Source organism: Saccostrea cucullata, unplaced genomic scaffold (assembly GCF_032062105.1).
Source record: "Saccostrea cucullata isolate Sc308-1 unplaced genomic scaffold, CSIRO_AGI_Scuc_v1 ctg169, whole genome shotgun sequence".
Classification (NCBI taxonomy): Eukaryota; Metazoa; Mollusca; class Bivalvia; order Ostreida; family Ostreidae; genus Saccostrea; species Saccostrea cuccullata.
Window position 1 is genome coordinate 549,356 of NW_026933727.1, and position 17,658 is coordinate 567,013.

General features: G+C 34.1%; 1 protein-coding gene and 2 long non-coding RNA genes across 5 annotated transcripts; all 3 read right to left on the reverse strand.

The window, feature by feature from the left end:
- Positions 1 to 2,126: 2,126 nt before the first annotated feature.
- Positions 2,127 to 10,790, reverse strand: LOC134239190 (uncharacterized). Its single transcript, XR_009986166.1, has 4 exons — positions 10,651 to 10,790; positions 7,860 to 8,001; positions 4,927 to 5,052; positions 2,127 to 3,636 (listed from the first exon to the last, which is right to left on the reverse strand). It is a non-coding gene; the product is annotated as an uncharacterized LOC134239190 (long non-coding RNA).
- Positions 10,791 to 13,509: 2,719 nt separating this feature from the next.
- Positions 13,510 to 15,101, reverse strand: LOC134239209 (uncharacterized). The gene is made up of 3 exons (XR_009986171.1): positions 15,018 to 15,101; positions 14,414 to 14,547; positions 13,510 to 13,774 (listed from the first exon to the last, which is right to left on the reverse strand). It is a non-coding gene; the product is annotated as an uncharacterized LOC134239209 (long non-coding RNA).
- A 283-nt stretch (positions 15,102 to 15,384) lies between these two features.
- On the reverse strand, positions 15,385 to 17,610 carry LOC134239208 (uncharacterized). Of its 3 annotated transcripts, none has more exons than XR_009986169.1 (5): positions 17,572 to 17,610; positions 16,633 to 16,718; positions 16,280 to 16,383; positions 15,894 to 16,060; positions 15,385 to 15,587 (listed from the first exon to the last, which is right to left on the reverse strand). XR_009986169.1 is itself a non-coding variant. In XM_062721378.1 (5 exons), exons 3-5 carry the CDS (start codon positions 16,320 to 16,322, stop codon positions 15,495 to 15,497), a joined length of 303 nt encoding a protein of 100 aa, XP_062577362.1. In that variant the 5' UTR covers positions 16,323 to 16,383; positions 16,633 to 16,718; positions 17,190 to 17,279; the 3' UTR covers positions 15,385 to 15,494. The 3 variants fall into 3 exon arrangements, 1 of the variants encoding a protein (XP_062577362.1); XR_009986170.1 differs by lacking the exon at positions 17,572 to 17,610 and adding an exon at positions 17,190 to 17,281 and having other exon boundaries at positions 15,868 to 16,060; XM_062721378.1 differs by lacking the exon at positions 17,572 to 17,610 and adding an exon at positions 17,190 to 17,279.
- Between the last annotated feature and the right edge of the window lie 48 nt (positions 17,611 to 17,658).

Below are 17,658 nucleotides of genomic sequence, written 5' to 3' on the forward strand. Positions count from 1 at the left end.
AGTTCCTTAGAATTTCCGTAATGGTGCAAGTGCTGCTAGGGTTAGAGTTAGCGCTAGAGTCAGGCTTAGGGTTAGGCTGCTAGGGATAGGGTTAAAGTTTGGGGTTGGCAGATTTTATCAAATTATCAATAAATGGCTATTTCATAAACATTTCTTCCCTGCACTCCAAAAATGTAGTCATACAAGACATAAATCAATCCAAAAATATTCACAACGGTCCATACATGTATATCTGTTATTTTTGTGTATGTCAACATCATAAGATGAATTTATCCGCTATGTTTACTGACTTGATAGAATATGCTGTAGAATCGTAGCCCTCTTCAGAAACACCAGATTTAAAATAAATCAGAGAGTGATACATGATTCCAGTTTATATCTCATCAAAGTAAAATGATACATGTACTTTTGATCAAAGATATACCGCTGTAGATTTTTGCTTCAAGTAAGCAATTATGAAATAAGTTTGTTTTTGTGTTTAACGTCTTTTGGATATTTTTTAACTCAACTTGAGGCGCCAATTTACAAAACACATTGTTGAAGTCTTACAAAGTTTTAATAGATAATTGTTATGAAGACTTCCTTTTCATTAAAACATTAATATAAGCTTTTAAAATTAGATATTTTAAATAATCTTAAATTGTTATTAACTACAATGAAAATAAATCAGAATAACAAGTTTTAGGCTTTTTTTTGGTATAAATCCTTTATTCATGATATCTTTGCAATGATTTCTGTAGATGAAATAATAAAACATCCCCTTAAAATAAAAAAAATAAATAAATAAAAAACAAAACAAATGATGTAAATCTCAGCCAGCCAGTTATATATGAAGATCTTGACTTTTACGTTGAAAGTACACAAAAACATATGGTTCTAGATCTCAGCCTTCCCCTCTTTTTTCTTTCTTTTCTTTTTTTTTACCCCATTATTTTTTTTTTATAGAATTTATTGTTTTCTTCCCTCACTTTTCCCCCTCATGTTTTGTTAAATTTTGTGCTCTTTAATCCTTTCAATATTAGTTTTAGATACATGTATTTGAAGAATTAAAAAATTAAAGGAGACTTACCTGTAAGTTGAACTTTGATTAAAATTCTCCGAAGCACCAAGGAACGTTGGGTATTACGTGAGATATGCAAGCCTACTCCCAGATCAGTATTTAACTTAATATGTGAATATTCTTGACTAATAAACTATTTTACAGATGCTTCATTATCATAATTTTATCACCCAAGTTCCCATGGGAGGGAGATCAAGGGTGGGCACGTAATACCCAACGTTCCTTGGTGCTTCGGAGAATTTTAATTAAAGTTCAACTTACAGGTAAGTCTCCTTCACCACCAAGTCACGTGGGTATCACGTGAGATGTTTAAAGCAAATATTCACATATTCACCCCTACTAATGTTGTTGTTATTTAAATTTACATCACGTGGTTTCTCTTGAACTAGTCAAAGGTCATTAGGTTCGCATTAAAGGAGAGTGTTCACACCTATAGTCTGTTTTCTATATAAAACTCATATCTTGACAAACCAGTTACGAGCAATTCCTTTATACAGTTAAAGATACACATCAAATGTTAACAAGATTTTCGTCATCATGTTTCAGGAACATTGAATACTTTTAAAAGGTGGTTCCATTATCCAATAATCCATACGGGCATGGAAGGGGGGGGGGGGGCGTGGAGTTATTTGGATTTCAGAGCTAGTGTTATAAGTATATATTAAATTAAAATTAAATGATACAAAAATATTTTTTTATGAATGCTGAATTACATGCAATCTAAATGACTCAGAACCTGGATCCCTAAACATGTCAAGTTGGTTAGACATGCAGGAAATTACCCCCCCCCCCCCCCCGAAACAAACACAAGTTCTTCTCTTTTTTCCAACTTATTTTTATTTGGAAAGGAGGGATGAGACCCATCCATCCTGCTTCTCAATATTTTTTCTCCCATTTTCATACTTCTTTATTTTAAACCCTATCTCTAGGGTTTAATAAATTTTCCAGAGCACTTTGGATATTTTTATTGAAGGTATGAATGGTTCCAGGAATTCTTTGTCCACATGAGTGGTGGGGGGGTGGGGTTGTTAAATACCAACATCCTTAGTCAGAATCATAAAAACATAAAAATGGGGGGGGGGGGGACATGTATGAAAACACACACACACAAATCTAATTTCCTAGTCATACCTAGAATGATTTAGCAAACTTCAAAACATAACCCTTTTCAATCTAGCTGACTATTACATGTAGGTGTCACTTGATCATGATCTTACACATACTTAGTATATCCCTGTCCCCAATGTCAAGTTTGGCTAAAAATGTTCACATTTCTTCATATTGTGCCTTTTTCATAGACCCAAAAGCATTTAAATAAATATCTAGAATATATACATGTACATGTAAGCTCTTTTTACACCCAGGACCGGGTTGTATCAACAGTTTATATTGATACAACCAGATCCAGTTCCTTTTCACTGAGATCATACTTGAAAAAAGATCCAACAAGATGTTTTCTAAGTATATGTTTTACGATAATAAATATATTTCTGTATTTTAATCGCACTCTGTGAAATATTTTGAACCCCTAGCTGTATTAGCCAAACACTTCTGGCCACAGCTCCAATGAACAGGGTTCAATATATAATCATGTCATGATATAAAATTACTTTTTAATATTAGCACAGTTTATTTCAACATCATTAATACTTGTTAGAAAAGCAGATACTGGACACAATGAGGACATTTCTAAAACATAAAATAAATTTATCTCTTTGCTTTTTGTAAAACAGTCATGCATATATCATTCAGATTTTTTTTTTTACATTGTGAACAAGGGAAAAAACTCTTTGGGAAGATTGATTATTTTTACAGATATACATGTACATGTATATATTTTTTAAAATAGCCATTTCATTTGTGATATATAGATGTACATGTATTAAATACATTTACTCTGCTTGAGTTAAAATCAGCAGAGTTCAAAACAAGACCTTTCCCATGTTCCAAAATTAAATTTATTACATAGAATGCACAACAAATCTAAGGATAAGGGAAATAGTTCAATAAAAAGCAATATAAGCCGCAATTCAAACTTCATAAAACCTTGAAATTTGAAATTTTCATGTTAAAATATTTTTTGTGTAAAATTCCAGTTCATTGTTACCATGGTTACAGTATTTCAATGACAGTAAAAGAAAGGGTTATAAACTTCTTTTATTTATACATGTATTTACATTAGAAAGTCTTTTTAGGAAATTCTGATTGAAAAAAAAATTACATCTTTTATCCTTAAAAAAAAGTGATTCCTACACAATATCATTACATTTGATATAAACATTGCAAGCTTTATACAGTTTTAAAATAAGCCATTATTACTTATATACAACAAAATACTTAGTATTCATTGTCAACCACTTCTAAAATTGGATCAGTAGTATCATTTCAATAACATTTCAACCAGAGAATAAAATCATTCAAACTTGATCACCATTATTTTGGGCTCATTATATTTGCTTCTGTGAGTATCTGTTTCATTCAGCAACTGTTCTTTATTTTCTGTGTAAAAAATACAAGGTCTCAACTCCAATCTTAAGGCAGTGCTGATATGCTGTCATCTTTTATAAATGGATGATCTGGATTTGAAAAAAAAAATCAAACATCAATTCAAAGATTATACATGTACATACTGCAGATTCCTTATTTTTTGGGAGTACTTACTATTGCAAAATAGCTCTTAAAAACATTAAATCGCAAGAATATATATTTGTGAATGGTCGGTTGATAAGAAGAATGTGCATGGGTTTCAGTACCATAAAAATAAAAGTGAAACATTTTATTTCGCAAGTGATGCTACATGCAAAATTGCAATAATAAATTCCTTGCGTTTAATAAGGAATTTACAGCATATCACATCAGTCTGTTGTTGTATACATAAAATTTAATAACTTTTAAAATAATAGCACAATAAATTGTGTAAAATGTACTCAGATTTATAATTGACTATAAGCCTATATGGACCATGATGCTTCTCTGAGACATGTCAATTGAAAGTAAAATACAACCATATTTTCTTTAAACATTTTAAAAATGACATTCTACACATGAAAAGTGTGACTAACCCCTAGGTGATGGTTATTCAAAAAAGAAGTCACAATATTAAGTCAGATTATATTTCTGTGTAAAAAAAAATATGCAGCCAGTGTCAAATCAGTATATAGGGTTGGATACATGAATATTTTGTGAATTAATTTGTGCCATTTCTTGTCAGGAATTCCAGATTTTAATTCAAAAACACTCATGTATCCACTCCTTTAAATGTGCAGATCTGAATTTGCAAAAATGACTGCAAGTGCAAAGTTTTGCATGAATATGAGATTGTCATTGTGTCATTTAGTCTAACCATTCTCATGAAAATATTTTGCCTTCAATTGGTTTGGGAAAAATATGAATGTACCTAACAAGTATCAGTTTTCAAAAGTACAATGTACAGGTATTTGTAAGTTCTGGATATTAGGAGTTGTTCAAATTTGTTAATAGTAATATCAAATGCATCATTCTTGAAGAAAATCGCTGATCTCCATCAAAACCTAAATCTTCTTTGAAAAGCCATCCTCCCATTTGAGATACAAATTCCAACATATAATTTAAAAATACTGAACATCTTCCCCAATGTGACATGTACATTTTTATATGTTCATTTTCGAATTAAATAAATAAGAAAAAAGTGAAGCATTCTGCCGATTTATCTATCATTTCATACAATCAGCCTCATAAAAAGATTTTAAAATTTCTTTGTGGACAAAGGGCATACTTTAAATACATGTCAGTTAATGAATGCATGTGTTGAACTTTTCTTAATATACACTGTAATATGCAATATCATACCAAATTTTGGCATGCATGTTCAAAATCAACAATATTACCATGATAACCTTGTGCAACATGTTCCATTTCAATGGTTTAAATTCCTTTTCCTCATCCTTCCAGAGTTTTAAGAAGTTTCAAAACCCACGTCCACAAAGGTTTTAAACCTTCTTTGTCAAAAACACCTATAAATAGAGTGAAATATTAAGGCATTTGAAATAGTGTGTATTATAATGTTAATTTCCATTCTTTGATTTAAAGGAAGTTAAGAAGGTCATGTGTAAGACATTTATCAATGAATATTGTCTTCAGGACTGAATTTTGTATTTTTCTGAATTAAAAAGCCATGAAGTAACAGAAAGCACTTGCAGCTAAAAAATTCATTTGTGTTTTGAGAATTTTGAGATGTACATTAGATAAACCAATTTATTACATTTTACATTTTAAACAGTGAAATACTGTAATTTATTCATTTAATAAAATGATATTCTTTCACAGTGTGAAAGGTTATCAAAATGATATACCTTCACAGTGTGAAAAATACCAGAAGTGCGAGAAAACTCGAGATTTTCCTTCCCATTACAAGGAATGTTGTAAAAAATATTCCTTGGCCTCTTATAAGATTAAGAACAACTTAATAAACCATTCTGACAGAGGTAAGACTGCGAACATTCCCAAAATATGTTAATTGCTGAAATTTATGTTTACAATGTTTTTCACTTTAAGCTGACTTATAGACCGCTCAACTATGATGTCATGTAGCATATGACTACATTACAAAAAAGACGTAGGCAAAGGGAAAATCGAAGAAAATGTAATAAACAGAAAATTCAATGTTTCATATTTAAATAATATGGAATTTATTTAACTAATGAGACAAAATATCCTGTCCCATACATGAAATAATTTCCATATTCAACTACAAATCATTGAATATCCTCAATATACATGTGTACACTTAACTGTACTAAACAAGAGGCCCATGGGTCACATTGCTCACCTGAGTAGCTTTGACCATGCTGTTCTATACCACATTCCCCCACTGTAATACATATTGTGACCCAACCCTACCACATTGGTCATAATTTGGAAAATCAAAATCTACACTACCCATGGATGCTTCCACATAAGACTAAATATTAATATTATAAGTAATGAGTTCAGACTATGTACTTTTTATTGCTTAAGGAGGCTGGGGGTCAACAAATTAACCATCATTTCCTAGATATGATATCTCAATCTCTCAACTATCATTTGGCAAAGACAAATTTTATAAATTTAAGTTTTAAACTATGATCATTTTTCTATATCGTGGAACTCTTCTTCTAAAGATGATCAAAATAGTATGAGAATGGCCACAACCACCCAGACCCTTTAAATGATTAATCTGAAATTAAAACATACAATAAAATAAGAGTTTTTGATTTTATTCACAATTGCTTGCAAAATTGAATTTGAATCATTCAATATATTCACTTTCTGAATCAGAATCTTCATTCAAATCAGAAAAATTAGAGCCATAATCAGAGTCATCTACTTCAACTTCAGGATTGTCTTTTGGCTGATCTACAACTTCATCTTCACAGATACATGATGCCTCAATAATTTCTGACACAACAGCACTAATGGTACCTGAACAGTGAACATAAGTTTCAGCTTTTCTGGCCCAGTAGTTCCTGTGAAGAAGATTTTTAAAGTATTTTCCTATATCTTTCAATTTAAAACTTGTGTTCCCTATTGTGGCCTCGCCCTACCCCAGGAGGTCATGATTTGAACAATTTACAATCTACACTACCCTAGGATGCTTCCATATAAGTTTCAGCTTTTCTGGCCCAGTGGTTCTTAATTGAGAAGAAGATTTTTAAAGTTTTTTCCTTCATATTTCTATGTAAAATTTTGATTCCCTATTGTGGCCCAGTCCTACCCCCGGGGGTTATGATTTGAACAATTTACAATATACTCTACCCTAGGATGCTTCCACATAAATTTCAGTTTTTCTGGGCCAGACAACAGGTGATAAGAGAAACTCACTTGAGTTTTTTCCTCAGGTGAGCTAAAATCTTCATCTCTTTTGTCGCCCTACCTTTCGGGGCTTTGTACCCAATCCTCCAGGGCAATGATAACAATTAAATCTACATATGCTACATGTTTACATGTCAAGACATAGTACAGCATTCATGTCTGGACTATCCTTAGGAAGGAGACATTGCATTTTCTTTAAACTTTTTCTTATAACCTTTATCATGTTTATTCCCTTGTTCAAGAATACTTTGTGCCAAATTGGTTGAAAGTGGCCCAGTGGAGAATGTGAAAGTTTATATACAAAGATGACAACAAGGGCAACAATACTCACAATAAGTACACGAATATACAACAGACAAATTTTAACCAGAAACTCCCTTGAGCCTCTGGCCCTAGGGACTTACGCCTTTGACAAATCCTGCTTTGTGTGTATTTTGAAATTGCCTCTGTACATGTTTTTATGTTTCAGTGGACGGTTTCTTGAAGTTCTTGAACAGATTTTCTTACTTGTTTGTGATCATGACATATCAGAATAACATTTCGGCTCAAAAATGTGGTTTACAAATTTTACCCACCACCACCCCTTCAATCCTCCATAATTATTGTTATTGTAGAGAATACATGTACTAGTTTCTTTTATATAAGGTGCCTATTGTTATTGCATAACTTTTGTTATTGTAGAAAATAGATGTACTAGTTTCTTTTGTATAAGGTACTTATTGTTAATTTTGTAGAAAATATATGTACTAGTTTTCTTTTGTATAAGGTGTGGGATGTTTTTGGGCCCCACCTTCTGCTGCATTCTGATATTGTAAAATCTGTAATCTCATTTGGCATTTTGTAATAAATGCTCTATACACACACACCCTCTTTATTATTTAACATGCTGCAGAACAGAGCTGCAAATGTGCTTCAGGTTCACATGAACCGAATTGTTCATCAGTTTCAGTATTTAAGAGCACATAATTACTTGTTTGTGATCATGACATCATCCAGATCCTAGGCCTGTAGATGATAGATTGTCCAAATCTCTGTACCACTACTGTGTTTTAATATATTAGGGGTATGATGGGCGACTGGCGGACAACATCAGAATATTGACGTGAAGAGACCTGAAAGTTAAGGCTCAGTGTTAAAAGTTAATCAACATGAAGGCAAAAGTTGTACAACATTATATATAAATTTGCATAAGAAAAGTCACATGTAAGATGCCAAAAGTAAATTTATTTGGTGTAGATGTTATTCATCATTATCAAAGGTTAAATCTTTAAAATTTGTCTCTGAGTGAACTTGTCCCTCCAGTATATTGCTATAAAATAACTTTTAATATCCAATTTAAGCAAAGTTTATAAAACAAATTTTGGAAAATTAAATTGTACGTGTATTTGAACAGGATTTGAACATGTTAAATTAGTAATCAGTTGGCCATAATATTGTGCTATTCAGTGCTTTGCAAAAGATTATTTTTCCTCTTATTTATTAAATGTTCATGATGATAACTACAAGCACATATTTATTTATCACAAAAATTATATACAGGTACACAGATTCAGGTGGGGAGGTGGGGGTTTTGACACTAGCTTCCTTTAAAACACACAAAAAAAGTTTTAGATATGATGTGTATAGTTTTCATTGTTGTACACTCGACATACACTGACAAAGTAAATTCAGAGTCAATTCTGTGTCAAAATAAGGTTATCTAATTGTTGAGGGATCTTTTTTGTGCCAGCACCTACTGTGACAAAGGACCTCAGTTTATACAGTCTCATCCGAAGGACCATCTCCAAGTCACACAGTGGGATTTGAACACGTGATGTAAGGATTGACTCCTTACTTCGCAACTCTAGAGCAGACACTCAAACCACTGCGTCAAGCAGGGAATTGAGGCGAAAAAATGCAATGAAGCTACCCGTGGAAAAATAAATGACACCTAAAAACTAAAATTATGCCTGAAGCAGATTTATGCCTACTTGAAAGTCTTTATTATCATATTATACTACTATGTGACTTAAAGTGCTGTACAGCCAAGAAAAGCAATTGAAAGTTGATTTACATAATGTAAATCATATTGATTTATAATTGATTTACAATATGTAAATGCTTACTGACGTTTTTCATACAAATTGTTAGCCCATTATTTATACACTGAATTGACGACGGATTTTTTTCATTATTTCACGATCATGACAAGGAGCTTACAGCGGGTGTGACCGGTCCGCAGGGGATGCTCACTCCTCCATGGCACCTGATCCCACCTCTGATGTTTCGGAGGTCTGTGTTGGCTCTGCTCCTATTTTGTATTGTTTTATGGACTTTGATATTAAATACTGTTCGTTATCTCCATATCCTATGTTTAAGATGAAGATAAATTAGCCTTTTACATCGTGTCTGTAAGAGATATTTTATTTCAATAATGATCAATCATTTTAGTCATTAAAATCTAAAATATCATAAAAATTATGAGAATTTATTAAAGCAATTATATTTTTTGCATAAGGGACACTGACACACAACATCATGAGTGTAAAATAATTATGTTTTTAAGAATTTGACAGACTTTTTGAAATATTACAATCACTCCAGGCATGATAATGAATCAATCAAATTACTTACTAGTACCATTCATGTGCTCAGTACTCAGTACTTTACAGTTTGAGTGTCTGTATGTCATCAAAGATTGTGATCAAGGGAATTTAAATAATCTTAAAGTAATATTTGGTGGCAGTATTTTTTCCATAAAAATATGTTAGGGGGGGCTTTGACTAAAATCAGGGGACGCTTTGACTAAAATTAGGGGACACTTTGACCGGGATGTTTTTATTAGGGGGCGTTTGGACTGGCTCCCGCTGCACTCCCTACCCCCTTTTGATTTGCAAAATAAGAGAGAGAAAGAATAAGACCCAAATTTCTATAGTGTATTGTGTTCTTATTATAGAAAAATGTTCATTGAAAGGCTAATGTTGTAATATATAAAGAAATTTGGTTGTGATAACAAAATGAAACCCTACTTCTTTACATAATAGGATTTAAAGGTTCAGAGATTTTTTTTCACTCTTTCAAAAAATTTCAGGTAATCTATAGGTACAAGTATTTTTTTCACAGGTTGATCAACCTACCATTTTTAAAAACCATACTCCAGTTTGCGTAATTTGACTACATGTACATGTTTATGTAAAACGTAAGTTATATAAACTCTTTTCCTCTTCAACCCCCCCCCCCTTGAAAAATTTCTAGATCCGCGCCTGAATAATAATCACCAGCTGATCACTTGAGGGTTGTTTACAATGTCATTTACCATTTCTAATCTTTTGAATGTCACATTCATTCTATATTCATTTAATTAAGCACTTCTTCACACGTTTATTACATGTATATTGCATGTAAGTAACTGAGAAATTGTGTATCTGCTATTGTTAGAAGTAAAACAGACTATAACATTTTCTGCACATTGAATCATCTTCACTTCTTTTAACACTGGGGTAAAATATTTCACAACACCAAGAACAACATAAATAATTTATTATAATAATTTAAAAGCATTGACAAGCCCTATATATTTTTATAGCACCAAAAGATGTTTATTTTTCCAACCACGTGGAGGCATGTAAACAAAGGACGATAACTCTAAATTTACATGATTTAATGTTCTCGTTTCATGTGTTTGAGGTGATAGAATTCGAGAAATGAAGACTAATTGAATCAAAATTTATGTGCAAAAAATGTTCAAGTGAATGAAGGCAAATAAAATGAGCTTTACTTACATTAAATGCATAAATCCCAAAACACACATCTACTTCCTGTCAAAATCTTACAGGAACTGGTGCAGATCTCGCACGGTCTCGAGGCTGGTCTCGTTAGAGGTCAAATCGACCACTCGGATGTTACGCTACACTTAACAGCGATAAAGAATATCATCCGGAAACGCTAAAACTGTAATTGGTTTTATATGATAAGATGGTCTAGATTGTTTTACAAGATTATTTACAAAAACCACAATTCTATCTTCATAAACATGCATATTATCTAAATCTAAAAGTGACAAAGTTTGTGCTCTCTGTCCTGTTACTAACGCTAATAGCATGACAAGCTTCAATGTCAGATCAAACACTGATAAAACTTCATTTTCCCCCATACTGCGAATAAACGATAAGACCGTGCTCACATCCCAAGTCTCTGTATATCGCGGTAAATTAGGACGGTCGATAAAGACTCCTCTCATGAAATTAATTAGCGGATCAGAACCAATAGCGACATCATTAACAGGTGGTAATAAACAACTAAGAAAACTCCTGGCGGAATTAATTGTACTTTATGAATATCCTTTATCAAAAAGTTCAGTAAGAAAGTCCAAGACAACTGTAATTGAAAAAGTATCAGATACATGGATAGATTTGCGATTTAGAAATTCTAGCCACTTTTTCATATGCGAATCATACTGTGTTTTAGTTGACGCTCTCCAAGAGTTCATAAGAACCGGAATTGCTTTCTCTGGAATGCCTTTGGATTGATACACTTTCCAGATATGTGACATGCCAGAAGACGCAGCTTTGGGTATAGTTTGTGAACTTCTTGAGGGCGATGAGGTAATACCAATGTGTCCCGGGACTGAGGAAGAATAAGAGGTGCATCGACACACAGTTTCATCAGGAATGGATACCAACTCGCTGTTGGCCAATCTGGAACAATTATAATTGCAGCTGCATGGTACTTGTTCTTCCACAATCTTTTTCAGAATTCGCTGGATCAAACTACTAGTAAATGGAGAAAAAATATACACACATGAATACAAATTCCAAGTACATGTAAAAGCATCAGTAGCAATAGCACTCGGATCAGGGTGCCAAGATATGTAATTAGTTAACTGATTATTTACTCGAGATGCAAATAAGTCGACAACTGGTCGAGAAAAGATACTGGTTAACTTCAAAAACAAATTTCTGTTAAACATCCATTCCGTGTCATCGCGAATTTTACGGCTTTCCAAATCGGCTACAGCATTTAACGAGCCCTTGATATGGACAGCTGTAAGGAACACATTATAACGTTAAGCCAAAAGCCAATTGTCTCTTGTTAATAGGTTACAAATCACCGACTGAGTTGATCCAAAATGATTTATGCAGGCTACGGCCGTGGAATTATCAATGTGCAGTTTCAAATGCTTATCTCTAATTTTATTCTTGAAGGACTGGAGAGCTAAATAGACAGCAAACAGTTCTAAATAATTAATGTAAGGATAATTTGAGCTGTCAATCTGCGACCACGGTCCCCCAGTCCGTATATCACCCAGAACTGCTCCCCAGCCAACAGTAAGAGAAGCATCGGTAAACATTTCCAGAGAGGGTGATTCTCTTCGAATAGGTGATTCGGTACATTCTATGTTTTCATACCACCACTTCAGATCACTAACAGAACTATCAGATATGCACATGACAGCATCAAAATTTCCTTTATTTATCTTTAATGCTTGAATCTTTTCAATTTCGAGGCACTTGCAATACAAGGATACTATAAGGGACAAGCAAGGACATTAGAATTTAACATACGTAGCTATTCTGACACTTCTCGAATGGAATTTCTTCGTTCTCTCAAAATCGCATCTATTTTATTTTTGAGCTTCTCTATCCTTTTATGCGGAATCTTGATAGTCATAGTTTCTGAACAGATGATAAATCCGAGAAAAGTAAAGTTCTTGCTGGAATCATGACAGATTTTTCCCGGTTGATGACAAAACCTAAGTTTTCTAAGATTTCTACAGTGTCATTTATATTTTTCAAGCACATATCAAAAGACTCAGCTTGTACGTAACAATCATCTATATACATCACTGATTGATGACCTCTTGAACGAAGATCAGACAAAATAGGTTTCAATAGTTTAGTGAAAACACGGGATGCTGAACTTAATCCCATTGCTAAACAAGTGTATTCCCAAAGCTGCCCTTTCCAAATGAACCGCATGAATTTCCTATCTGCGTTGCAAATTGGAACAGTATAATAAGCGTCTTTTAAGTCAATCGTACCCATATAACAATTTGGGGTAACCATACAAAGTGCATTACTAAAACTTTCCATTTTAAAATGTTTATATACAATAAATTCATTCAGTTCCTTCAAATTAAGAATCATTCTAAATGTTTTGTCAGCTTTAGGAGTAAGAAATAAATTGATCGTTACGGAAAACAGCTTCCCGAATTACACCTTTGTCCTTCAATTTTTGTATTTCACAGTCCAAATACATTGACTGTGCACTATTCACAAATGTTTCTCTAAAAGAATTTTGTAAAGGCATCGATGAAAATTCTAATTTGTATCCAGACACAATATCTAAAATAACTTTGTCATTAGTTACATACTTCCAATTTGACAAAAAATGCTGTAAGCTACCAGCAATTGGTAAGTCACTAACCTGACTTATTGCTGACGACTGTCTTTGGTCAGGTTCCTTCGGTAGGGGCGGAAGGTTCCGCGAACATTCTTCTCCCCTCCTCTTTTCCTGGATCCAATCGTCCAGGACTTTCTTGAGCCTAAAAACGGCTTCCGATTTCCATGAAAAAAAGCCAGATTTTGCGATCTTCACTTATTTTCTTGCCGACTTTATTTGCTTCTTGAATGCTTTTAAGGTCTCACACAAGGAAATAATTTCACTATATATTACTATATAGCTTGAATTAAATTATTTAATTTATTAGACTCTCAGCAGAAAATTCATGAAAGAGAAAATAAAGATTAATGCTTATTAAACAAAAATTTGAGATCAGAAAAAATATGCCTTATGCGGCTTTTAAGAAAGAAAATCGACAGTAAACATACCTACCCCGAAATGCACGTGGGATTCACATGTTGACAAACAGCCTACACACCATCCAGGAAGTTGCATCATGCGCACCTGAAAAAAGAGTTCCTTTTCATTCAGTGGGATAATTCTGCTAAAGAAATGATATTCCTAGTACATGAGTCCAATTTTAATACTGTAGGCCTAAAACAAAATGCCAAAAATGAAAAAAGAAAAAAAAATTCTCTCTATATATGGAACTTCAATTGACTAAGTTCATTTTGATTGGCTATTTCCTTGCGTAAGACCTTTAAGACAATTAAAAGTTAATTAAATTAAATAATTTGCATAAAATATCTCTGAGTTATTTATCTTTCATATACTAGTGCGTCAAAATTTATCTTTGTCCTTAAGGGATGAAAAATAGGAGATAACTCTTCCTAACAGATTATTGAATTTTAGGCTAAATTTCTGTACAAATTCATCTTTAGCATATTAATTTCAAAACTTGAAAAAATTTAATGAGTGAATTATTGAGAAAAAAAAACTGAATGAATTGAAAGCTGAAATATTGTAGTTTTTGGCTTTCTGCTAAAAAATAATTTCAACTCTAATTAATGAGCTCTAATTAGCTAAGAAACAGGAAGTTAACTGATTTTTAAGGAATTAATTAGCAAAAAAGTGAAAATCTTAATTCTAAAACAATGTCAGAGACTGGAAAAAATGGTTTCAAAAGAGACTTCAATAATGTACCTTGGAGCTTTGATAACAGTGATCACTGATTAATGGCTGGTGATTAAGATAAGGGGTTCTTAAGCAGTGGGGGGTGATGAGGCTTTTCCATCAGTCATCAAGGAATGGAGTTTCTCTTAGAAGACCAGGCAGCTCTAAAATAAATAATCAACACAAAAGTTTACAATACTTAAAAATGTGCACCACATACAATAGCATATTCTTAGAAAAAGTCTACAAGTATACAGTTAAATAATTACCATGCCAAAGAAAGGACCAAAATGGTTGCATCAACATCAATACAAAAAAGGAAGTATTCCTCACAACAAAGGCCAGAAGAAAATAGGAACCACCAGCCCAGTCCAATCTCTAGTTCCCATAAGAAGACTAAGTAAAGAAGAGTTTCAGGACATTGTACGGCCACAGAAAAATGGGGTTTTTACAGTTATAGATGCCAGGAGCCGAAGCAGTGAGATGAAGTTTTTACGACCCGGGCCAAGTGAGGTCCAGCCAGTGGACATGTACATGGAATCTGTGTCAGATGACCCAAATTCAAAATTATACAAGGTACTTCACCAAGAAAAGACTGCTAAATTGTGGAACAATGCATTTAAAGAACACTTACAGAAGTTTCCAGACTGTGATGGTCCACTGGACTGGAATCAGCATGGGGAGGAAAAACGAGGCCTGGCATGGATCCTTTCCATTCGATGTAGCCCCGTGGGGATCCGGGTTAGAATAGGTCCTCAGTACCCCCTTGCTTGTCGTAAAAGGCGACTAAATGGGGCGGTCCTTCGGATGAGACCGTATAAACCGAGGCCCCGTGTCACAGCAGGTGTGGCACGATAAAGATCCCTCCCTGCTCAAAGGCCATGAGTGCCGAGCATAGGCCTGAATTTGCGGCCCTTCACCGGCAATGGTGACGTCTCCGTATCGGTGAAATATTCTGGAGAGGGACGTTAAACAGTATACAATCAATCAATCAATCCATTCGATGTAAGAAGTGCCACTATACCAGTCACCGAGAAAAGCTGTACGAAGAGGTGAGAAGATCTGGAAGGGGACGAAGAGCTGCACAGCTGAATGTGGCCATGGCTGTCGGTCACCTGGGTACCAGTCTTACAACAGAGGGTATGCGTGGTATGCTTCTTGGTGCAAATATTGAACCAGCGTCAGCCGCCAACATGCAACAGACCTGCAACAAAGTGGGGAAAATTATAACCGATGTGAATAAAAACAGTATGAAGAAAATTCGGCAGAATATTCAAGAACTTAATGAAAAATGTGGACTTCCGGATACCCCCATCAGAGCGGAAGGAGATGCTCGGTACAATAATGCCACCTTCAGTGCCATTGAGAAAACCCCATTTCAAGCTGCCACCCAAGTGACGTATACCGTAAGTGAAAATGTAACTCAGAGGAAGAATGTGGTAGCAGTTTTCTGTGGGAATAAACTATGTAAGAAAGGCGCACACCTACGAAGCAAAGGAAAAGAGGTTACCTGCCCAGGACATGAAGACTGCACTGCAACCATTCCTCCGGAGACCACCATTGGAGACAAGAAGAGATGGGCCGCTAATTGTGTTGGTGAGTTACAGAGTGATGACCGGCCACTAGTAATATCCCATTTCACCAGTGATGGAGACAGTGCCGCTGCATCTGGTGCATCTGAAAAACAAGGGCATGTGATTGAAAACCTTAAGGACTTGCGTCACTTCTTTGACTCTCAAAGAAAACAGACTGCTAAGGCTCCATTCAGCAGTCACATGTTTCCGGGAAGAACCAAGGCCATGAGAGAATCCATGCAGCGAAGATTTGCCTTGGACCTGAAGCTTCGATGCAGGACAGAGTACGAGAATTGCTACAAACACTACTCCGGCGACTTACCTTTGATGAAGCGTGCTATGTCTACTGCGGTTGGTTCCCTCATAAACTGCTACCAGGGACAGTGCGGGAAGTCCTGTCAACTCTATTCCTTTTCCTGTCATGGACTGAAAAGCAATAAGTGGAAATCTTCAGTGTTGCCTAGTGACTTTGAATTAAACATGACAGAAAAAGACAAATGATTGTTAAAAGACTGTATAAATTTGACTTTAGGACAAAGTAATCTTGATAGAATCAATATCATACTTGTACACAAAAATCTGAATCTGTAAATAGGGCATATTTAAAATCAAATCCAAAATGTATTACAAGTAGTAGAAATTTTGAAAGTAGAATACATAAAGTTGTACACTCACTGAATAGGGGTCATGGAAACTCAACACTGGAACTTTGTGAATCTGTAGGGGCACCTGTTGTAAAAGGAAGTAGAGTGGTCCATCATCTAAAACAACAACAAAATGGACAAAATTACTTTAAAATGAAACAAAAACTGTTAAAATATAAATTTCAAAGAAAATACTACAGATCTAAAAGATATCAGCTGTACGATAAAAAATCTAAAGACACTTACAGTAAATCATTAACAGATCCAAAATTAAAAAGGAAGATGTAAGACTGTGAAGGGGGGGGGGGGCATTGATGATATGTACATGCATTTCAAATGTATAAAATTTGTATTTAAAATATATTTTGTGAACTATCTTACATGTAATAATTGTTTTTATGGTTCATTATGCATTGATTATTTTCAACTGTGTAAATGGGGAAAATGTGGACATTTGAATAATGTATTAATTGTATGTGTAAAATGTGACATTTTGTTATACGAGAGAGTCTGTACATGTAAAAATATTATATTCTTTATTATTTAGCTCATTAAAATTATTTGAATTAAAAATCTTGTTTTTCTTACCTGTGTGATGAACACAACAAAGGTTTCAGAGGTATTTCGTAGAAATACGGGTATACGGGTGTCAAAACTGTCCGTTGACGCCAGACTGCATGCCGCATTGTTTATCCGCTATTATTGATCTTTTCAAGGGGAGATAACTCCTGAAATCAAAGAAATTTTAGTGAAAATGAGAGTTACCTGTTTCTCTTTAGGTCTCACACAAGGAAATAATTTCACTATATATTACTATATAGCTTGAATTAAATTATTTAATTTACTAGACTCTCAGCAGAAAATTCATGAAAGAGAAAATAAAGATTAATGCTTAAACAAAATTTTGAGATCAGAAAAAATATGCCTTATGCGGCTTTTAAGAAAGAAAATCGACAGTAAACATACCTACCCCGAAATGCACGTGGGATTCACATGTTGACAAACAGCCTACAAACCATCCAGGAAGTTGCATCATGCGCACCTGAAAAAAGAGTTC